This window comes from Triticum dicoccoides, chromosome 2A, assembly GCF_002162155.2.
Source record: "Triticum dicoccoides isolate Atlit2015 ecotype Zavitan chromosome 2A, WEW_v2.0, whole genome shotgun sequence".
In the NCBI taxonomy this organism is placed as follows: domain Eukaryota; kingdom Viridiplantae; phylum Streptophyta; class Magnoliopsida; order Poales; family Poaceae; genus Triticum; species Triticum dicoccoides.
The window spans coordinates 528,596,724-528,621,240 of record NC_041382.1 but is presented as its reverse complement, the minus strand read 5'-3'; the positions used below and the strand labels follow the sequence as shown (position 1 = coordinate 528,621,240).

The 24,517-nt window shown below is 46.2% G+C and overlaps 1 protein-coding gene across 1 annotated transcript; it reads left to right on the top strand.

The window, feature by feature from the left end:
- Nucleotides 1-1,258: 1,258 nt before the first annotated feature.
- Nucleotides 1,259-12,756, top strand: LOC119355189. Its single transcript, XM_037621967.1, has 8 exons — nt 1,259-1,646; nt 2,245-5,795; nt 10,366-10,489; nt 11,077-11,162; nt 11,270-11,508; nt 11,643-11,729; nt 11,800-11,899; nt 12,273-12,756. The coding sequence occupies exons 2-8, from the start codon at nt 2,277-2,279 to the stop codon at nt 12,627-12,629; spliced, it is 4,512 nt and encodes a 1,503-aa protein (XP_037477864.1). The 5' UTR covers nt 1,259-1,646; nt 2,245-2,276; the 3' UTR covers nt 12,630-12,756.
- Nucleotides 12,757-24,517: the final 11,761 nt, after the last annotated feature.

The window sequence follows — 24,517 nt, the reverse complement described above, 5'->3', positions numbered from 1 at the left end:
GACATATATTACATTTAAAAAGCGGGTTTTTATTACATATATAATTAAAACAAGAACTGGCTAAAAGCGCCGTCGTCGCCGTCGTCGTCCGGCTTTCGTCTGGCTTCTCCTCCTTGACGCGGCCGTCCCTGGTGGACCCCTGACCGGCGTCGCCTATGCGGGCTGGTGGTGGCGGCGCGGCGTCGTCGTCGCTGGCCTCGATGACGATGATTCCTCCCTCGTCGCGGCCCCGGCGGCGCTGCGCGAATCGCCGCAGGGCGGCGCACTGGCGCTCCCTCGCCATCTTCAGGGAGTCCGCGCGCACCCATTCTAGGTCCGCGTCGTCGTCGAGCTCGATGTCGACGTCGTGCTCCGTCTTCACCGCAGGGAGGCCCGGCTCTGTCTTCACCGGCGTCAGGCCCGACTCCGTCTTGGGCTTGAGGAAGCGCGGAGGAGCCCACGAGGGGGTGCGCCGGCCGCCCTCATTGATGACGATGCCGGCGCTGTGAGTTCGCCTGGAACAGGAGCCAAGACTCCTGTTCGCGGAGCGATCGGCGGCCGAAGCCGTTGGCCGCGACCTCATCGTCGGGGAATCGCTCGGCCATCGGGAGAGGGAGGGAGGGAGAGGGAGGGCTCGGCGGCGGCGCTCGGGAGAGGTAGAGGGCGGGCTAGGGCTGATGTGGCTGGTGTAGCCAGAGGCAAGGGAGGCCATCGGCTTATATAGCGGCGCCGTCCCGTGTGTACGCGTGCGAGGGAGGGGAGGTGTCGGCGCGCCGCCCCGTGAATGCGCCGCCCGTGAGGAATCACTGGTAAGGCTGACCGGCGGCAGCCTTGCCATTGATTCCCGCGGGAAACCGAGGCGCTCGGGGAAGAAGACGCGCGGTGTTGCTGACGCGGCGGGCCCGCGGCTCTTTCGCGCCAAAACCGCTCGCCCCGGCACCCCCAAGCGCCCCCATCGCGCCGGGTTCGGCCTGGGTCCGCCAGCGCTAATTCGGCCCAGACCGGCGAAAATCAGGCTCCTGAGATACGACTGGACCGATTTTTTAACACCGATACGAAAAAAATGCTTGGAGATCTTTTTTGGTGTGCGACTGGAGATATGCTCTTAGTTCCTCCAATCACACATGTCACGGGTTCGCCGCTACGTGCGCAAGTCCCAGGTGTCCAGCCAGCTTCGACTAGTGGTCGCCAAGCCCACGCACGCAACAGTCCATTTACGCACGCCCACAGCCAGACTCCCGAGACTGCTGCATGTCACACACATGGAGGCCGGAAGCAGCGACCCAGAGAGCGGTGTGGGCAGTACGTACGCCCCTCGCCACGGGGAGAAAAAATAACGGGGACAGCATTCCGGTTGCGCCCTGCCACGGCCCTGCCGCCTCCCTCCCCGCGCGAGGGAGAGACTTTGTGCGCGCGCCCCTGGGCAAAGCTAGTGTCATCACTGTTCGGCGCGGTGGTCTCGGCGAAAGAAACAGACAGACAGAGCTTGGTGGATAGGGGGAGAGAGAGAGAGAGAGAGAGAGAGAGAGTAGGCGACATCTCCAATGGAGAGGGGATGGTGGGGATAAAGCGGTGCCTCTTCTTGCCCACAGTCACGGACGGCCAGCGGCGGCTCAGGGCGCCGCCATTGATGCGCCCATTGCTCCCCTCGGCGTCGCCTGTTCTTGGTATGTTAGCTGTACATCTTCTTCCTCCTCGCATCTGGTTCTTGGATTGGGGAATCGCTCGCTCGCAGCCTGCCTGTTCGGTGCGCCAGATGGATGGTGTGATCTATCTGCCTGCCCTGCTAATGCGGACCGGTGAAATACCGGAATGTTGGGTAGAGCTCTTGATGCATGCGGATGTAGGATGGGTTTTTTTTTTCCTGCCCCTTTTTGCTCTTTATATTGGAGATATATTGGATGGTGATTGATTTTTCATTATTGTTTTGGGGGAGAAAATTCCTGCTACCATACTTGCGTTGCGATGATGAAATATTATTCTGGTTCAGGTCCAGCCTTTCAGGGCCTGCCACTCTGATGTGTGGTTTCAGTTCAGTAAGGCAAAAAATTATAGTTGAAATGCAACTGCTATCATTACTCTGTCCTGGATTTTACTTCAGTTCTTGGTGCCCTATTGGTTTTACATGTCTCTGTTTTTTGCAGTCATAGCTTACCTCTTTTGATGCTTCTGGTGATTCTTTGGTGCATTAGGTCTTTGCCAGGTTGGGATTTTTCTGATGTTGCAAATATGTGTGCTCTAACTGTGTTTATCCCTTCATTGCAGTGTGATTGCTTCAGTTTGCACCACTAAACAGGATGGATGAGGTAGACTTCCTGGTGGGAATAGGCATGAAGGAGGAGGATATTGCAACAATGCTGTTTGGAGAGAAAGTTGCTGAGCTGAGAGAAGACACGTTTGATGGTTCTGAGCAGGAAAAACAAATCCTTGAGGGCATTTTTGGCAGCGGGCAGACCACTTCGCTACCAGGCGCAATCAAAGCATTGGTACCAGCTAGCACACCATCCGGCTCTGCATCTAGCAACAGGATGGTCTACTGCCGCATAGTCGAGTCCTTTACTCACGGCAGCCTATCAAGCTATCATGTTTTATATCATAGTGCTAATCAACAGATGCAGAATGCAATGCCTTGTACAGATCATCATGGCAGGCCTTCTGAATGTGAACTCGTGGTACAAGAGACGCCACCTTCCGGTGATCGGGTGTACACTCGCAGGGCTGTGATACGCAGGAGCCAGAGAGCAAAACAATGCAGTATTCTGGATTGGGAGAGGGTTGACATTAACAGTGTGGTCGCACAGCGACGGGATGGCCGTGGTGGCTTTGGAATGCTCTGGAACCATCTCCGGCTGCACGCACATCTTCTGATGATGGACGCCGGGTGGAAGATCGAGGGCAAGGAAAGGGGGGACAAGAGTAAGGTCGACCTCATGTTCGAGTCGCCCGACAAAGAAATCCGCCTAGCTTCTCTTCCTAAGGCTTGGAAATGCTTTGGCCAGTGGTTGCTTATTCATTCGTCCCGATTTGATGGGAATTACTATGGAAAGGAATGGTTCAACATGTATGAATTTTGTTATGATTTGAAGAACACACTGTTATGCTTAGAGCACGAGGTCCGGCGCCCGAAGCAATCTCTATCCTTCCTCCACCAGTGGCAACTCCTCGATCCTTTCATGGCAGTAGTTTGCATCGATAAGAAGGTCGCAGCTCTGCGGAACGGAGTGGCACTGAAAGCTGTGAACAGCAGAGTTACAATCCTCAATTGCAGCGACATTAAGCTGTTGAGTCGCTTGAGTCGCAGGAATGTTAACAAGCCAGTTGCGATTAAGTATTCAAGCAACTATAGCGACACACATCCCAAGTCACGGAGAAGTCTTCTGCCGCTTCTTCTATCTGATGGCCAGCCTCACAAAGAGGAAAATTCTCTGCACAATGAGCAGTCTTTTATGTTTGGAACAAGCAAGCATAGCCAATATGAAGTGCAGCAAAGGTACTTGACCATGCAAGAAATGAATGAAAGAAGCGTCAGAAATATTCCTCATCATATAGTGAAAGGTTTCCAAGATGCAACAGAGCACAGTTCAATGCCTACTTGCTTTAGTACAAAAAGAGAATTTCCATACTGTAAAATGGTTCAGGATACTCGAGATGAGTCCGACCCACCATATTTTCCGCCTAGTTATGCTTCAGATCAGCTGGTTGAAAATGTGCAAATCAAGGTTCCAAGTTCTCATGCCGGTGAAGCAATGGAAATCGCCGCCGATATGGGTAACTCTGCAGACAGTCCTTCTGACAAGTTGCTCATAAGACCAGACCTGTTGTTTTCTCACGAGGTGGATGAGATGATCCTTGGAACGACAGATGGTGTCAGCAATGAACATCATGCTGCTGCAGTTGTCTCTGATTACCAAGCAGGAACTGAGGATGGAAGGGGTGGACCTTCGTCTGGTACATTATCACTACCAGAAGAAAAGGATGCACGCTTAGAAGCTATCAGAGATGATGTCAACAATGAACATGATATTGTTGTACCTGGATTCCAAGCAGGAAATGTACATGTGAGGGATGAACCTTCAGCTGGTGCATTGTCTCTGTTAGCAGAAAAGGATACACCCTTAGAAGTTATCAGAGATGATATCAACAATGAACACGATGTTGTTGTTGTACCTGGATTCCAAGTAGGAAATGATGATGTAAGGGGTGGACCTTCCTCTGGTACACTGTCACTATTAAAAGCGAAGGGTACAAACTTGGAAGCTAAAGACATGAGCTTGGAACAGATGACAAAAACAGGATGGGTACCATCTGGAGCCACTGGTGGCCCATTGAAGATCTCCGAACCACAAGTACTGTTTGTGTCCCCACAAGACGGGAGACTCTCTTTCATGAACAACAGTACATTTAATCAAGACACGTTGAGTTGTCTTAATTTTTCCCATGATAGCATGGGGGCAAACATGCAGCTGGAAATCCAGACATCTGCCTATGAAGCGAGCTTGATTCAGGGATTTTTATATCTTGATAGTGAGGGTTCTCCAATTGGTTGGGAAGTCATAAACCCAGAACCTCCTAACCAGTTGATCTGTGGCCCTTCTTCTGAACCAAACTCAAAGGTGTCTGGACATTGTGGTGAGCTGAACATGCAGAATGAAGCACTAACATCTGAACAAAGGGAGATATCAGAGTCTGATCCAAGTAAAAATGGTCAAAAAAGGTGTGAGAAGGTTGCAGGTATCAAAGATGATGTCCGTAGAAAGAAACAGAAAGTAAATAGTGTTCATGCAAGTCATTGTGCAATTGGTAAGAATATGGACATTACAACTGAGGTTCCAGCTAGCTTTGTAGTTCACAATGGGAAAGAACAGATAGGTGCAACAAGCAGTGAGCATGCTTCTTCGAATCAAAAAAGGTCACAGGACGCTGCAGATATCCAAGATGAAGTTCGTGAAAAGAAACAGAAAGTAAATGATGGTCTTATAAGCGACTCCATAATTGGTCAATGCATGGATAGTAGTACAGCTGAGAATCCTACTAGGTGTGTGACACGTTGTGAGGAAGTACAGATAAGTGCATCAAGTCGTGAGCAGGTCTCTTTGACTCTAGTGCCCGAAATTAAAGAGCACAAGGAACAAGCTGAAGATAGCAGTGAACCCCCAAAACAGCCCGTGTCAGAACAACCACCCAAAAAGGATGTCAAATTTCGAAAGAAACAACCATGGACGCGTAAATGCAGGTTTGACGAGGATGATCTTTTGATGACAGCTGTAATACATAGGCTGACCGCGCGTTACAGGAACCATTATAATCGAATGCTCATAAATAGAATTGGCTTGAAATCTCTTCCGAGGTCTCGCCTGGAGAATGAAAAAAAATGCGGCCGGCAGAAGTTCCCTAAAAGTGCAAGAACGGTGTTGAGCAAATTACTTGAGATGGGCATTGTTTGTACAATGAATATTCTCCAGTATAGAAGGCCAGGACCTAAGAACGTGTTGAAAGATGGGAACATAACCGAGCATGGCATAAGGTGCCGGTGTTGTGACACCATATTTACAATGTCCAACTTTAGGTGCCATGCAGGTCTCAAACAAGAAACTCTGACCCTGAATCTTTTCTTGGGTTCTGGTAAATCTTACAGCCTATGTCAGCTTCAAGCGTGGTTTATAGAGCAAAAGAAGAGGAAAGAACGTGCAAAAGATACTATGTCAGTACAAGCAGATGAAAATGATGACACTTGTGGATTATGTGGTGATGTCGGTGAACTAATATGCTGTGACAACTGCCCTGCTAGTTACCATCAGGCCTGCTTGCCTTGTCAGGTTTGTTTTCGAAATGTTTCCCTTTTCTTTAGTTAGCCAAAATATAGAGCTATGTAGATGTACTTTCTGGGAAACTAACCAAATCAGAAATCAGTTTATGACGACTCTGAAATGAACTATGAACAACAAAGCCCCAAAATGGTTGGGGTAGGCTAGAGTTGAAATTCATAAGATCTCAAAACCTAGTCATGGTTCTGTCATGTGGATAGCTAACTTTCACACACCACTCTCCATGACTAGTTCTTTGGTGATATTCCAGTCCTTCCGGTCTCTCTTTATGGACTCCCCCATGTCAAGTTTGGTCTATCCCGACCTCTCTTGATATTATCAGCACACTTTATCCTTCCGCTATGCACAGGCGTTTTTGGAGGACCGTGTTGTATATTTGGTGCTATCCTAACTCTTATCATGTATATCATCATTTCAGACCCGATCCTTTCTTGTGTGGCCCCATATCCATCTCAGCATGTGCATCTCTGCTACACTTAACTATTGGACATGTCGCCTTTTAGTTGGCCAATATTTTGCACCATACAACATCGCAGGTCGAATCGTCGTCCTATAGAAATTGCCTTTTAACTTGTGTTGCACCCTCTTGTCACAAAGGGCGCCAGAAGCTTGGTGCAACTTCATCCATCTGACTTCGATTTGATGACTTAGATCTTCGTCGATATCACCATCCTTCTGCAACATTGACCCACATATCAAAAGGTGTCCTTCTGAGGTACCGCCTGTCCATAAAGGCTAACCTCCTCCTCGTGCCTAGTAGTACTGAAACTACACCTCATGTACTCAGTTTTAGATCTACTAAGCTTAAACATTTCTATTCCAAAGTTTGTTTCCACGGTTCTAACTTTCTATTAATGCCTATCTGATTATCATCGACTAGCACCACATCATCCGCAAAGAGCATACACCATGGGATATCTCTTTGTATATCCCTTGTGACCTCATCCATCACCAAAGCAAAAAATATAAGGGCTCAAAGCCAACCCTTGATGCATTCCTATTTTAATTGGAAAGTCATCAGTGGCACCATCACTTGTTTGAACACTTGTCAAAACATCATCGTACATGTCTTTGATGAGGGTAATGTACTTTGTTGGGACTTTGTATTTCTTCAAGGTCCATCACATGACATTCCCTGGTATCTTATCATAGGCCTTCTCCAAGTTAATGATGGAGGTCCTTCTATTGCTCCTGGTATCTCTCCGTAAGTTTGAGTACCAAGGAAAATAGCTTTCATGGCCGACCTCCCAGGCATAAAACCAAACTTATTTTTCGTCACGCTTGTCATTCTTCTTAATCGGTGGTCAATGGCTCTCTCCCATAGCTTCATTGTATGGCTAATCAGTTTAGTTCCATGGTAATTAGTAAAACTTTGAACATCCCTCTTATTCTTGAAGATTGATACAAATATACTCCGCCTTCATTCCTCAGGCATCTTGTTGACCGAAAAATAAGGTTGAAAAGCTTAGTTATTCATATTGTCGTTGTGTCTCCTAGGCATTTCCACACCTCAATGGGGATACAATCATGGTTCATGAACTTGCTTCCTTTCATCCTTTTTAAAGTCTCACTGATCCTAGGCTCCTGGATTCGTCGCACAAAACGTCTGCTGGTATCATCAAAGGAGTCGCCCAATTCAATGGCAGATCTCTCGTTCTCTCCATTGAGCAGTTCGTCAAAGTACTATCACCATGTATTCTTGATCTCCTCGTCCTTCACTAGTAGTCGATCTGCTCCATATTTGATGCGTTTGACTTGGCTCACATCCTTGGTCTTCCTATTTCGGATCTTGGCCATCTTAAGATGTCCCTTTTGCCTTCCCTCATATTTAAACGTTGCTAAAAGTCCTCATACGCCCGAACCCTTGCTTCACTCACAGCTTGCTTTGTGGTATTCTTTGCCACCTTGTACTTCTTTATATTGTCTGCACTCCTATCTGGGTGTAGGTGTTTGAACCAGCCTTTTTTCTCCTTAATAGCCACCACAAGCTTTTGTTGACAGACAACACTCTTTCCAAGTATCACCTTACAATCTAGGCAAACACGTCTGTCTTCTCGTCTCGAGAGAACAAAATTAATCTGGCTAGAGTGTTGACCACTACTAAAAGTTACTAGATGGGATACCCTCTTTTTAAAGAGGGTGTTAGCTACGATCATGTCGTAGGCTAAAGCAAAGCTTAAGACATCCTCTTCTTCTTGATTCATGCTGCTATAACCAAAGCCCCCATGCACTGCTAGTCTTAATAGCCTTTTGGACATCGTCGCTCCACCATCAAGTATCTTTAGCTTTGCTTCTACTTTCCTTGGTCACCTCAAACTCCTCTGAAGCCAACTTCCGAAGACAAGTCACCATCTTGATTCACATATTGTTTGCATCACCTCCTTCCCCCCAAGAGCCCTCCTTAATAACCCTCTCATTGAATGCCAGAAATGCCTCCCCTTGAGCTTCCACCACTTTGGTGCGCTTATCACACCGGACATGTATCCGGAAGCTAAGTCAACATCCACAAGCTTATCTTGAGGGACAACATTCTCTCCAAATATCACCTTACAATCTAGGCAACTACGCCTGTATTCTCATCTCGAGAGGACGAAATTAATCTGGCTAGAGTATTGACCACTACTAAAAGTCACTAGATGGGATTCTCTTTTTTTAAAGAGGGTGTTCGGTACTATCATGTCATAGGCTAAAGCAAAGGTTAAGACATCCTCTCCTTGATTTCTGCTGCCATAGCCAAAACCCCATGCACCACGAGTCTGAAACGAACTATGTGTAGGAACAAAATATGTCGACCAGAGGGGGTGAATGGGAGATTTAAAGTTAAATTAGGGAAACTTCAGATCTCTCAAAACACGACAGTGGAAAAGAAGTAAACAGATACAAGACTACGTTAAAAAACTACCGAAGCAAATTAAGCATGAGTACCGAAGAGAAATCACATGACTGAAACTTAACCGAGGGTAAACAAGCGAAGGTAAACATGGTTAAGATGAAACCGGTGATGCTCAATGGAGACAAGGGATTTGGTAGACTAGTTCACTCTTCTGCAAAAGAGCTACGTCTGGTTGTAGGGACTTGTGATTTAACACAAAAGATAAGCTCTTTTTGTCTTGTTTTCCTCGAGAACAAGTTCGTCCACTCGTGCTGATCACTCGAGGTAGATACTTGAGGCGATCTCCATAACCTTCACAGACTTTGTCTTCGTGAACCACAATTACTCTTGGTCACTGAAGAACTTGGCACCTAACCGTCTAGAGAGTTGGCAGCTCTCAAGAGTAAAAGAGTAAAAGGTGGAGCGTACTAAACTTAGATCTTTGTGATGCTAAACCACTATCTAGTTTTTCGGCTTTGGGGTTTTCTCTCAGTGGATTTTAAACTCAAATCTTTCGAAGAGTGGGCGCTCAGAGAAACTAGTCAGAATCACACTGAGCAGCCAACGATTCACGTTGGAATGGGGTGGCTATTTATAGCCGCGGTCTTCCCGAGGGGGAAAGGCCAGTTTGGACATGACAACTAGCCAATGACCAACCGACACGTTTCCAACGGTTGGATTTCAAATGCACCTGGCAACTTTACTTGAGGAACAAGTAAGTTGACTCTTCGGTCCGAAGCAGATCTCTCGCAGCCCAGAAGAACAACGTCTCTGGCTGGCAAGTAATGTTTCAGAACGCAAAGAGATTTCTCTCAACTCTCGTAGGTTTCAGTTTAGCATCAGAGAAACAAAAGTTTCGAATACTATACCCCTTTTAATAGTACGGTGGTCCTATGACTCAAGAAAGAGAAAATGAACTACCGAAAGAAAATACTACGTCTTTTCTCCGCCTCCATTCTTCTCAGCTGCAGTCAAATCTCGGACCATGTACCGAGGCAATTGCTTCACGTCAGCAATTATTTGGGGGTCAACTTCGTCACGCATAATCTTCGATGATAATCTTCACTGCAGCACAGGTGATTATCTTCGGAGTTTGTACCAAACTCCTCTTGACTCCAGGGACCTATAGTCTCTGTGTGCACTAGCAAATACATTAGTCCCTCACTGTTTCTGACAGTAATCTCCAAAACACAAGGAGGCAAATTATTGCACCAACACTGTCTCTTTTAATCCCTGGATGCTACTGAAATGACGTTTCCAAAAATTGCTGTGCCACTGATATAATGTAGCAAAAGAAAAAGAATGGTTTGTCACTACTAATCATGTCCCCGTGATTGTTCTAACTGCCATGCCACACCCAAATCAACTTCATAGCAATAAGCAGTCTTTATTCACTGCTACATCTTTTTTATCATTGCTTTGTCTGTATTCGATTGATTGGTGCGGACATGTACTTAATACTTTACTTTCATCCTGAATGTGATATAACTTGTGTACCCATTCTGGAAATCATATTTTGCATCGGCATGACAGGACAACTTTTTTGTAACTTACATTATTGATTTATCTATTGTATTTGCCATAACCATGAGTACATATTTGTTATCGATCTTGTCATCTTTAGCACAGTAAGACACAAGTTTTAACTAATATTACTGATTTGTTCCTATTGCATTGTATTTTTATCAGGAAGTTCCAGATGGCAACTGGTATTGCTCTAGTTGCCTGTGCAATGTTTGTGGGGAAGTGGTCAATTCAAAGGCGCCAGGAGGTCTCCTACATGCTTTAGAATGCTCACAGTGTGAATATCGATGTAATGTCTCACTTGCATCGTCATTGGTATCTTATCGTATTGCTTTATTTGACAAAATATAGTTCGCATCCCATATGTATTTGTTACTGTATTTAAGGGTAAATATTTTAATATTGTTATTATCCATGCTTTTTGTAAAAAATCTTAGTGGTGCACTGGAGAACCGAGCGGCGCTTGGCCGATGAGGCAGAATTTATTCTGTGGAGTGACCAGTGTCTGGGTCATTCTTAATACAATACCACAGGTCGTAGTGCCTGGTTGGTCGAGTATTTTTTCGATAGAAGTTTTTTTTCTCATACATTGTTGATTCAGAACTGATCAAACACAGACGCAGGCACAGCTTATGAGTATTTATTTATGTAATCTTCATGTTGTAGCAATAGTTAATCTACATCAGTAGCCATCCATTTTATGGCAATACAATTCTGGATTGCACAAAACTTCTTACCATAGTTCTGGATTCAAATATTACTCAGGCCTAGAGAAAGACCCAACAGTTCTTAGAATATCTTTGTTAATAACTCATTCATTACGTCGCTTGTTCAATTATAATGGGTATATTTTATTTATCTATTCATTTCCTCCAGATCACGTAAAATGCATATCTGGTAAAGTTGTGTGCAATCAGAGAAGTGGACTTGGTACTTGGTTTTGTGAAAGAAGGTGCCAGCAGGTACACTCAAAGATTATACTTGTTCTATAACTTTTATAGCTGTATATGTTGCTGAAGATAGCAGAAACTTTTACTTAAGGAGGCTGGTCTTGTTCTGAAACTTTCAGATTTATACAAGCATGCGTTCTCGTGTTGGAATGCCTGACCACCTCGATGATGGCTTTTCTTGCACCATACTTCGTAATAATGATGATCAGAAGGTTCACTCGGCTTCAGACATTGCTCTCCTGGCTGAGTGCAGCATGAAATTAATTATTGCTTTGAGTATTTTGGAAGAATGCTTCTTGCCCATCTTCGACCCGAGGACAGGGGTAGACATAATGCCCCCTATTGTGTATAACTGGAGGTGAGCTGAATCAGATTTTTTAAACTCCTTAACATGCTCACTGCATATTTACTTTATTTTGCTTATTTTAGTTCCCTATAATTTCATGTATATCACTTAAGATCTCCATTTTACCCTTTATATTTCTTTGCCAGGTCCGACTTTGTACATTTGGATTACAAGGGGTTCTATACTGTAGTCCTGGAAAAGGATGACAACCTCCTTTCTGTGGCATCCATCAGGTATTATGTGAACAGATAATTTCTAGTGATGAGGTGAGCATGTGGAGTTAAAATATTGTTATCGCTGCAGGTTACATGGCACAACTGTAGCAGAGATGCCGCTGATAGCTACTTGTTCTGAGAATCGGCAACAGGGGATGTGCAGGCAACTGGTGGATTACATTGAGGAGGTATGAAGATAAGTAGGCATTGGCGCTTTTGTTACCTGCTTGGACTGTTTCTTAAAGTTGTGTTGCCTTGCCGAAGCATCATATTAAGTATAATCCATGTGTATAGCCGTCTTAGGACATGAATATCTACCTGTAGGTTCCTTCCCAGATCTGCTTGGCTAGCTATCAAATTTTGCGAAGTACGTAAATTCAGAACCAATTGATTATTTTTCTTGGGGGTAAAAAAACAACTGATGGTTTATTGAGCAGCAGCTGTATGTTTTGCATGACTTGTACTGCATAAAATATCTTCTACTTTTTCCCATGTGTACGGTTTAATAATTCAGATAAAGTTGCTACCCTAAAACTTATGCATACCCGATATTTTCGACAGATGCTGAAATCTCTGGAGGTAGAAATGCTGCTTCTGTTCGCGATACCAAACCTAGTCGATACATGGACATCAGCATTCGGGTTCAGGCCCATCGAAGACTGTGACAAGAAGAAGCTGAGCAAGATCAGGCTGGTCTCGATCCCTGGAACTGTTCTACTGAAGAAGGATCTGTATGAAAGAAGTTCAGAAACAGGGGCGGGTGCGCTGCGAACCGAACAGCCGCAGCCATTGGCGGACACCGGGCCGGTTTGCACAGCGGAGACCAACCTCGCCGACGAAGTAGGAGGCTTGGAGACCAATCCGCCCCGCGCCGATCCTCCGTCTGCTGTTGCTCTCGGGAAATGTCATGTAGATTAGTGCTTAGCGCTGAGTTGCGTTGCGCGAATGTCCTTCACTATGCTGACTGAGCCCTGAACATCTACCAGGGATCCGGCTTGAACTCCCGCTGGTGACAATTATGCACTTATGCCCAAGGTTTCTTTTCTCCGCTGCAGTGAAAGTCGAGACTCGAGAGCTAATGTCTCCTCGCTTAGGGCGTGACATTGACACGATAGAAACGAGATTTTCTCTGCTTGAAAAGAAGTTCCAGCCTTCCAGGCATAGCATTATGTGCAAGGGTCGTGGGTTACGGACTACTGCTAACATTTTTTTTTGAAACGTGGGGCAAAAGATTTGCCCCTTTTCATTAATTAGGAGAGGGAAAAAGGTCTTTTGCTAACATTTTCAGAGAAATGATATGTGGGGCGCCACTTTTTTTTTTGCCACTTTTTTTTTGGAGAGAGGGAAAGAGAAACACGTGGGGCGCCACCTGCTTGAGCTGCTGGAACCAGGTGATCTTTCCGCCACGGCATTAGAAATCGTCTGTCGCCTAGTGCAAACCGCAATGCAGAATGTTCCGCCCTTTTCTCCCCCGGATCTCAAAATGGTGAAGGTCACTCGTTTGAGAGAGTGCAAACATGGACAATTTTTTGAAAACGAATCAAAATCTGGAACTTTTTTTTTACAATCCCCACTAAGAGCAACTCTAACATAGTCGCCACAGGATATGGAGGGCACTTCATATGGAATTTTTTTCCGACAAAGGACATTTCATTGAAGTGATATATTAAGGTGATACAACCGCATCCAAAGAATGGGCGGCCTCTGCATAGCAAAATGCACACAGCTACCAAGTCCAAAGGACCCAAAAATAATCATCGTTTTATAGTAGAAAATAAATCAATCCAGCCTAGGGTGCGGCAGCTCCTCTCCGGATATTACACCGCCATCCATGGAGAGAGAAAACCTTTCTGGCCATATGCTCCAACCGTGTAGACGCCATCATAAAAAGGTCTCTGTCCTCCGACCTCTGCAGGATAGACCAAGTACAGAGCCATCACATACATGCATGAATAAACTGCACAGGTGATGAAACACATTTATTGTAAAAACCACATCATTTTGATAAGCCACAATGCCCAGCATAAGGCAGCTGCTCCCACAACGATGTGTGCAAAAAATTGTTTATCAGTACCCCACAACCAATTGCCGAACATGTTATGTGCACTACGTGGGGGTATAGATATGAAGCTACTTGAACTATGGCCCAGACTACACAAGCGAACTTACACTCAAAAATAAGTGTTCAATGGGCTCGTCATGTTGACAAAAGACACATGTCTTGCTACCTTGCCAATTACATCGTGCCAAATTATCTCTAGTCAAGATGACCCCTCTGTTTAGAAACAGGAGAAAAATCTTCACTCTTAGAGGAATTTTGAGCTTTCACATTTTCTTGTTATCAACCGGAACATCACGATGAACCATTGCATTGTATAAGGATTTGACTGAAAACCTGTCGTTTTGATGCAAATTCCATCGAACCTTATCCGATTCGTCTGACCGTTGAATGGCCTACATATGAAGGAGTAATTCATTCCATGCTGCCAAGCAAGGTCCTAAAAGGTCCCCCCAGAAAGAAATATCAGGGTTTTCATGTCCCACACCTTGTTTGATTGTGACGAATTTATGTCGAAAGATCTTGTACAAGCTAGAGTATTGAACCTTAAGTGGGGTGGCCCCCAGCCAGGTGTCTTCTTAGAAACGAACCTGAGAACCGTTCCTAACCGAGAAAGTGCCAAATTGGAAAAAGAATTTCTTGGCTTTCATCACGCCACTCCAAAAATGTGAATCACCGGGTTTCCAATGAACTTGTGAAATGTCTTTGGACCACACGTACTTGTTACAAATGATTTCCTGCCACACGCCATTCTCGGTGAGTAGTTTGTAAATCCATTTACTCAAAAGAGCGATTTTTTAATCTCAAGAACTTTAATCCCAATGCCCCCTTGACTTTTAGGTCGGCATAATAAGCTCCACCTAGCTAGTCGATATTTCTTGGATTCATTATCACACTGCCAAAAAATCCGGATCTGAAGTAATCGAGACGCTGAAGAACCCCTTTCGGTAAGTGAAAGAATGACAACATGTATAGAACCATATTGTCAAGGACATAATTGATCAAAATCAATAGCCCCCCATATGACAAGAATTTAGCCTTCCAACCGGCTAGATGCTTCTCAGGTCTCTCTCCCACGTGCTTCCACTCAGCGATAGTTAAACGCCGATAGTGTGTCGGAATACCTAGATATCGAACCGGAAATTCCCGAGCTGGCAGCCAAAAATCTCAGCAAACTCAGATGTGGACTTGGCAGCATCGCTGAAGCAGAAAAGCTCACTCTTATGAAAATTAATTTTGAGACTAGAGAGTTCCTCAAAGGCACATAAAAGCAGCTTAAGGTTTCTTGCTTTATCTAGGTCGTGATCCATAAAAAGTATAGTGTCATCCACATATTGTAGAATAAAATAGACCGTCTTCTACCAAATGAGGAATGGCACCGCTAATCTGACTGGCCACCTTAGCCTGCTCAACAAGGATGCCTAACATACCGGCCACAATGTTGAATAAAATAGGGGATATGAGGTCCCCTTGGCGAAGCCCCTTCCTAGTCTAAAAGTAGTTGTTAACATCATCGTTGACTTTGATAGCCACACTACCTTTGGAAACAGAACTCCCTACCCATCTACACCATTTTGGAGAAAAACCTTTCATGCGTAAAGTTTGCAAAAGAAAGGGCCATTTGACTTTAGCATAGGCTTTTTCGAAGTCAATTTTGAAGATGACTCCACTCAACTTTTTATGGCGAAGCTCATGAACAGTTTCATGCAGTACAACTCCATCTAATATGTTGCGTCCTTGCATAAATGTTGTTTGAGTGGGTTTGATCACGTGGTCAGCCACCCGATTCAACTGTTGCAACCTTCGTAAAGACTTTGAAGTTGGCATTTAGAAGGCAAATCGGGCGATATTGTTGAATACGACAACCTCCTTAGTATTGGGTAATAGAATAATTTCCCCAAAGTTTAAACGAGCGATATCAAGGTTTTTGGCATGCAATTGGGTAAACAATTGAACCAAGTCCTCCTTAATCATATCCCAAAAATATTGATAAAACTCCACCGGAAAACCGTCCGGTCCCGAAGACTTGTTGTGTTCCATTTGAAACACTGTGGTCCGAATTTCCTCCTCGAAGAATGGAGAGGTTAAAAACTCATTTTCCGCACCCAAACTTGAGGGATGTCATGAGTAAGAGGCTCGTCCAGCTCAAAAGGACTTTCAGCTGAAGGTCCAAAGAGCTATTTGTAGTACTTAGTAATGAAGTTTCTGAGCGGAGCATCCCCCTCAATACGGCATTCGTTATGGTCAAGAGCGAAGATATGTTTCTTTCTATGCCTGCCATTGGCCGGCATTTGAAAGTATTTCGTATTATCACCCCCTTGAACAAGCGAGTTGACCTTGCAACATTGGTACCACTTAATCTCTTCCTCGCATAAAAGGCGGGTAATCTGCTCATTTAGATGGCTTTTTTGCTCAATCTCCTTGGCAGAAAGTGGCCTCAAACCCCTGCAATTTTATCAAGGATATTGATTAAGGTAGATAGTCACAACTTTTCTTTTATGTATATTCTGACGGTGTGTTTAGCCCATCCATGAAGGAATCGGCGCAAGGCATGAATTCGATTGTTCCATCGTTGAATGGGTGTGTTACCCCGAGGTTGACGCGCCCACACTTTCTGAACAAGGTCATGGAATCCCTCTCTAGTGAGCCATCCCAATTCAAAATTAAACTATGGAGGGTTAGAGCCTAGAGTTGGTTGACCAAAATCGGTTAGCAATGAAGCATGATCCGATAAGGCCTCAATTCTTTCTAGTGCCCGAATCAAGGCACGGAGATATTTATAGTCCCAGTCGATGGTTACTAGCACCCAGTCAAGTTTCTTAAAAGTTGGAACAGCTCGGTTATTGGCCCGGGTGTACTAGCGACCAGACATAGTGAGCTCTCGTAGGTTGTGATGTCCGGATAATTAAGCTACAGTAAATCCCTGCTAATGGTGCCACATCATCACATTACTGTTGCTAATCCTCGCTTGATCCAAATCATTGTTCATGTTCAAACTCAAATTCAAAGTCAGAAATTCAAATTTTGCAAACATGAAAACTAAAATGTTCAAAGTGTGGTAAATAATGCATGGATATTTGCCATGTGGCAACCAACATCATTTGGCTCTCCCTTTAATCCCTAGGAAAGTATAAAGTGGCCCGGCAGCATACTAATTGACCTATTCAATTTCTAAAAATGCTTGAATAATTTCGTTGGCTCTAAAACTTTTTATGCAACGCCACAATGTTGTTCTAGAATTGTGTGCCAAATTTCAAGTTTGACTAAGTTCATTTTGTCACTCAAATAAATACGAACAGTGGCTAACTGAATTGCATAAAAGGGAAAATAGAAAATAGCCTTACTAAACTGCTGTGCAACTGGGTCATTGATGACCATAGTGCTTTTGGCCTAGCCCAACTGGCTTTTCCTCCACCTCCCGCTACAGGAGACAGGGGCCATGGTGTGGGACGCATCCACCCCCACCGTGGCCGTTGCAATCGCCGTGTTGGGCATCCCGCGGTCCTCTTGGTGAATAAGAACGTCGCAGCGACCCCCCTCCGAACCCTAACCCCAGTTTTTCCCCTTCCCCTCGTTCTCCTCCCTGATCTGGAGAGGCCCCCGTATGCAACCGTCTCCGCCGCCTTCATCGATTCCCCAGCCACCGCACTCATCCCCAACATCGTCGTCGTCCTCAACTGCCTTCCCGTCATCTTCGTCTCCTCCTCGGGTCGTCTACGTCGAGCCACGAGGACCCGGACGCCCCATGACATCGCCTCGAGCTTGACTTCTTCCTTGGGCCACTAACGGAACAGGGTGCTACCCCGACGGCCAAAACAATGCCGGCGGCCACTGTCGGGTTCCTCGGAGATATGCCGACAGCCTGGTCCTGGCCGTCGGCGTATCCAGGCCGTCGAGTTAGACGGAGCTAAGCCGACGGCACCCGTCGGCATAGAACGGCCGTCGGCCTATCTGCAAGTACACCGACAGCTGCCGTCGGCTTACAAGGGCCGTCGGCATAGTGGTGGGTCCGGCGACCCCGCTGTTGACGGGCGGCTAACGTCGTCAGAGCTATGCCGACGGCCGAGGCGGGGGGCCGTCAGCATAGGTCCGCACGCCACGTCACCGATCCGGGCCGCACCGTCCAAAACATATGCCGACGGCTGCCGTCGGCATACCTGCCACGTCAGCGATCCGCGGCACGCCGCCCGCAGCCTAAAACCTGGCCGTCTCTATGCCGACAGCATAGCCGTCGGCATAGGTAGACTTTTTTTCATATATATATTTTTTAAGCTTTTTTATGTATTATTATATCAACTAACATGTAGCATGTTAAATATAAACATACATATGAATATATATGTAGTTTGTATTTTTTTTCATATATTATGAATATATATATATATATATATATATATATATAGTTTGTATTTTTTCGAGCACGTTAATAATGTGCGGTCATGTTCTTTTGAATATAGATCATTATATTTTATTAAAATCAAAAACAGCTATGCCGACAAAAGTTTTGTGGCGGTTGCAAACGCCCGACACACGTCTCCAGAGTGTGACCCCCCTCATGTCCGCGGTGTGCCCCCCTCATGGACGACGCTGACACCTGGAGGGGGGAAACAGACGCGTTGGGTCTACACGGTGGATATAGCTGTGGGTTTGGCCCGGATGTTGCTCCCGGGTGTCCCTACGGGCCAACCTGACACAACCAGGTGCAGAGGTCCACTGGTCAAAGCCCGTCCGTCGGAAGTCAAAAGGCTAGATCTCGTGGTCAACCGCTCCACGGTTAGGCGGGACGGGGGCCCTGGGGGGGTAGCAATGCGAGGTGGTGTTGTTGCATGTTCAAAGAGGCGACACGCATCTCAGGGGCGTGGCCCCCCTAACGGCCGTCTCCATCTTCAGCCGGCTCGACTCTCCTCGGGCCTTCCCAGCAACGGCGGCGAGCATCGCGTGCTACCCCTGCTCCTACCCCTCCTTATTTGGCATCATAGAACTTTGCCCGCGCCGCTCGGTCCCCGTGTCACAGCCCTAGATTTTACCTGTAAATAGTTGCATCAGAGTGCATCATGCATCATGTTTAATTTCAAGAAATTTGGAATTGAGGGAATTTTCAAAGCCTCAAATTAAATATAAGGGCTAAGAACCCAAAAATCTCATTCATTGTTTCCAAAAAATCCTTCATTGATGTTTGACAATTTTGGCAAGGGTTTTGGTCCAAACCAAAATTAATGAACATTTTTAAGGATTTATTTTTGGGACTCTGAATTTAAATTAATAGCTATTTGAATTTGAATTATATTCATATAATTAGAATATAACTTCAAGTGCCACTGAAATGTTTCATGTGCTTTGGAAAAGTCCATCTAGCAACATAAAAATATTTCAGAGGAGTTGGCACTGGTTTTGAATCTTGTTTGAATTTAAAACAGTGGCCAAATAAATAAAAAGAAAACAAACAGAAAATAAAACAGAGCAGAACAGAAGAACTAACCTGGGCTAGCTTACCTGTCAGCCCGCTTACCTGGCCAGCTGGCGGCCCGGTAAGACAACCCAGCCCACCAGGGGCAGAGGCGTCTTCCACCTCGCGCCAGTCGGATGCAGGGCGTGTGTCCGCCGCACGCCGGCGCACGCCCCGCCACCTCCTGCCTGCTTGCTCGCCGCTGGAGATGGGCCCGAGCACCAAGACACCCCCTGGACCTCCTCGACCTTTCCCCTCACTCCCTGGTTCTCTCTCCCTCTCTGGTTCTCTCCCCGCAGCCGCCCAAGAACGCTATCATCGCGCCGCCGTGCACCGCCGCGGCCACAACCACTCCCTCGCTCCCTCTCCGTCCCAGGCGTCTCCGCCTCGCCGTCTTCGTCCTCTCCACCGAGTCACGCGGCGCCAGAAGCTCTGCTACGCCGCCACCGCCGCCATTTCCTCGTCGGCCACCGAAGATCGTCGTCGTCGATTCGTCGCCCCGAGCGCCTCCCCGAGCCCACGGAGCTGCTCTTCGACCCCCAGCGAGCTCTTTCACCGTCTTCCCTTATCCTCGTGGCATGTAGCTCGCCATAGCATCACTCTCTGCCGTGCCCGCGAGCTTCACGCCGCCGGTGAAGTCGTCACCGTGGCTAGAGCAAGCCCAGCTTGCCCCTGAGCACGTCATCGCGCTCGTGCTGTTCCCAGGAGCCGAACTAGCCCACCCGTTCGTCCCACCGTGCACCACAACGCCGATTCCAAGCACTCCCAAACTCCGGCCGCCGCGCAAGTCACTGCCGCCGTCGACTTAGCCCACCGGAGCCAGCTGCATGCATCCCTCGATGCGGCCGAGCAAGGGCTATGCCCTGGTGGCCTCAGCGCACCAAACCCCTACCCGTAGCGCATTTTCGAGCGTCCCCGTCGCGCCTGAGTGCTCGCCGGCGTTTAACTCCGGCGGGATGACATGGCACGTCATTAGCAGCTAATGACCCCGCTAATGACCCCCCTCTCTCACTGAAAAATGGGCCCCACACCCAAATTAACCCTGGAATTTATTCCCTGTTTAGCTTAGATTAATCCATCTGACCCCACATGTCAGTTTGACCCTGCTGACGTGGCGTTTGACTGGGCCCACCTGTCTGTGACTCGAACCAGCCCTGAGACACTGACGTGTGGGTCCCAGACGTCAGGTTTGACCTGGACTGGCGTTGTTGACCGGCTGACGTCGTGTAGTCGTCATGCTGATGCAGTAATGCATTTTCTGGTTTTAGTCTAATTTAAAATAGCCAGGAAATTCCAGAAAAAGCCCCAAACTTCTAAAATTCATAGAAAATTATCTATAACTCCAAATAAGATAAATAATATATGAAAAATTATCAGAAAAATCCAAAGAATCTGTTTATGGCATTTTCATGCATGTTTGAACAAGTTAACCTCACTGAGTAGGACAATTCATGATTATGGAAGAAATGGTAATTAATTTTGGAGTTGGAATTTGCTATAGGTTTGAATTCCACTTCAATGAATATGACTAACTGTTGCACTAGGTCAATTCAGTACTTTAATATGACATATCATTCATATGAATGTGCATTGCATTGATTGTGGTTCCTTTTTTGTTTGCCGATGTTGTTCCGCCTCGGTAGATGTTGTCCCAACGCGGTGATCGTTGACACTGATGAAGACCCAATGTTATCTTCAGAAGTGCCAGGCAAGGAAAAACCCCTTGTTCATTCCGATACAAGCCCACTCTCTCGCTCCTGCTCTCTTTTACTGCATTAGGACAACAACGATTCAACTGTTACATGCTGCGGTAGTTGAACCCCTTTCCTCTGCATGACCTGTCATTGCCACAGTAAATAGATGAAACCCACTAGCATGAGTAGGAGTTGTTTGAGCCCTGATGTGCCTACTCATTCTTGCTTGTTGTCATGCCTGCTACTGCTTAGAGTTGAGTCAGGTCTGATTCATCGGGAATGAATTGGAACATGGTGAACATGTCCTACCGTTGAGAGCTAAGTGTGTGAACATGATTTGGTAAAGGTAGCGGTGAGAGGCCATGTAGGAGTACATGGTGGGTTGTCTCATTGAAACCGTCCTCAGGAACTGAGTTCTGTGTTTGTGATCCATGAACAGTTACTACCACACATTGGGCTCCGGGCGCTCCAAGCTCTCTCGACTTATTAATCAACTTGATCTCTGTCCAGGAGTTGCAACTAGTTTCTGGTGTTTGTAGGTAGTGTTAGTAGTCTACCAAGTGGCACCCGGTACAGGTGGGCTTGGGACAGACTAGGCACAGTGGCACGGTGTACCAAGTGGCACCCGGATGGTGGGCTTGGGAACCCTGCACACATCGTTTGGGGCCGTGAGCGACACCCCGGCCGGATCTCCTTGCGGATGGAACCCGAATAGGTGATAAACCTGGACTAGAGACTTGGTGGTTAGTCAGGTCGTGGCCGACTCCCTCGCTCGGCTTCCGCTTGAAGGTTGCCGAGGTACATGATGTGTACAGGGCTATAAGTGGCGAGAGCGTGTGTGAAGAAGTACACCCCTGCAGGGTTATCATTATCTATTCGAATAACCGGATTCCTTGGATATGGAAACTTGGACCCCTTGCATAGTTCATAGACAAGTGAAAGTGGATACGCAAGATAAGCGTGAGTGCTATGGATGGCCTTCTCGTAGGGAAACGGGAGCGGATCCATAGTGGTGTATTGATATGGTGAATATGTGGACTCGTGTGCACCACCTCAAAGAGTTGCTTGCAGTCGTAGTTCAGGTTAGCCACTGAGTCAAAGCTGGCTTGCTGCAGTTAAACTTCACCACCCCCCTTTATTGTTACCAATGCATATGTAGATAGTCCTGATGTAAGTCTTGCTGGGTACATTTGTACTCACGTTTGCTTATTTTATGTTTTGCAGAGAGACGTCAGTCTCGCTAGTAGTTCCGTGTGGACTTCGACATTTAGCTTGATACCTCAGCTACGATCTTGTGCCCTCGGCAGGATCTGGTAGATAGTCAGGCTTCTCAGCCTTTTTCATTTGTAGTTGTCTATACTCAGACATGTTAAGCTTTCGCTTGTGCTTTGACTTGTATGCTCTGAATGTTGGGTCATGAGACCCATGTTTGTAATATCTCGCTCCTCGGAGCCTAATGAATAAATACTTGAGTTGTAAAGTTATGTTGTGATGCCATGTTGTATTTACACATGTCGAGCATATTGTGTGTATGACTGAAATGCTTGGTATGTGTGGGATCCGACAACCTAGTTGTTTATCCTTGGTAGCCTCTCTTATGGGGAAATGTAGTCTTGTGCTTCCATGAGCCATAGTAGTCCGCTACAGCCCCGTTCACCGGAGTCCTGCTAGCCCAGCACTACTGCTCAGGACACTTGACTGGCCGGCATGTGCTTCACTTTGTTCCTGTGTCTGTCCCTTCGGGGAAATGTCACGCGGTGACATCCGGAGTCCTGCCTAGCCTGCTACAGCCCGGGTTCCCGGAGTCCTTTTAGCCCAGTGCTACAGCCCGGATTCACACGCTGCTGACCGACATGCTCGATGTGATTCATGTATGCCTGTCCCCATAGGTTGGTGCCGCTTTGGGTTCACGACTAGCCATGTCGGCCCAGGTTCTTTGTCATATGGATGCTAGCGACACTATCATATACGTGAGCCAAAAGGCGCAAACGGTCCCTGGCCAGGTAAGGTGGCACCCGTGGGAATACCGTGCGTGAGGCCGCAAAGTGATATGATGTGTTACATGCTAGATCGGTGTGACTTAGGATCGGGGTCCTGACAGCTTTGGTATCAGAGCCTGACTGCATGTAGGATTACCAAGCCATACTGGTCGAAGTTGAGTCTAGAAATGCTTTAGTTATATAAGGGAATTGATTGTGGAAGGGAACGTAAGGCTCTTTTTACTCCTTACCCTCATGACCTTCTGATCTGAGTCATCTTATCTTTTCTACGGGGTTAAGTACTAGGCTTCTCTTCTATCTCTCAGGATGACGTGTTACTAAATCGTAGTTTCCTAGGATTGTTGAGTTCAAGCCTCACTTCAGTTCCTACTACTTCCATATGTTCATAGCTGGCCTCAGAACTTTGATATTGTGATGTTGAGTGGTTAAGCCACCATTTTGCAGGATGTCTCAAATCATTTTGAGCATTTACAGCCGTTATGCTGTCCGAGTCATCCCAAGTTTCTAAATAGTCTGATGCATTTGCAAATCCCTTCTTTCCATTCTCGATGTTCCTTTGGGCCAGATTAACCACACTAATCGTCAAGTTGAGGTACTCCGTTGCCTCATCATATATGTTGGAGCTATTATTATGACCCTAGGTGTCTTAGAGGATCACCTAGTAATCTAGCCATGTTTTGTGTTCCCAGTGTGATGATTCTGGCCACCATTCTCGAAAGCATCCCGTGATGCCATTTAGTAGTAGATATTCTACTCCTGGGTTCTTGACCCAAGATTCACTCTACTTACCTCGTGTTGATAGTGTTGCTTGTTCCTTTAGGATATTAGTATCCTTTGCGATAGTCCTCGAGGTTCATGGTATATCCTCTTCCAAATATCATGAACTGCTTATGGCAGAAGATCTTTGAACCAATGATCACAACAAGAGTGCTTTTGATGAGGTCTCCATTCTATGCTGTGACTCTGCCAGTTCTACCTTTTTGCATGGATTATTCGGAAGAAATATGTTGAACTCGTTCAACATACTAATCTATGCATCCACAACTCAGAAAGTTATATGTTCCTTTGAGTTGTCCCCCTTCAGTTATATTCCGACCTTCATCTATCAGTTGATAGTAAGGAGTAGTTGGCAATCGTGTTTATCGATGCCTATTACTCTAGTGGTCCGTCAAGCCATTCTATTTCAGAATGACTAGGAGAAACAAACTCCAGTACCTCATCCATATCTAGGATTGGGTCAAAGCAATTGTACTTCGCAGATCAAAATGCCAATCCAGCTTTTGTTCTGTTCTACCTCGGAGTATTACCCCCTTTATGTCAGGATTGTCATGAGAATTGCACCATCTCTCATGAATTTTTGACGCAGTGATACTTCTCGCCATCATTATTCATTCCTCGGTCTCCGTGTTGTTGTGACCGGAATGCCGACAAGTGAACCGTGATGTGTGAAATCAATACTCCTAGCAACCCAGTTGCTTGGTAGTTAATGGACAATAATTTCATTCTTAGCGTGTTGGTTATTCAATCATCATTCTAAGATTGATCGTGCTACCTAGTCCATTTTCCTGGTGCACTTTTCAATCAAGAGTTGGGATTATGTCTATCCT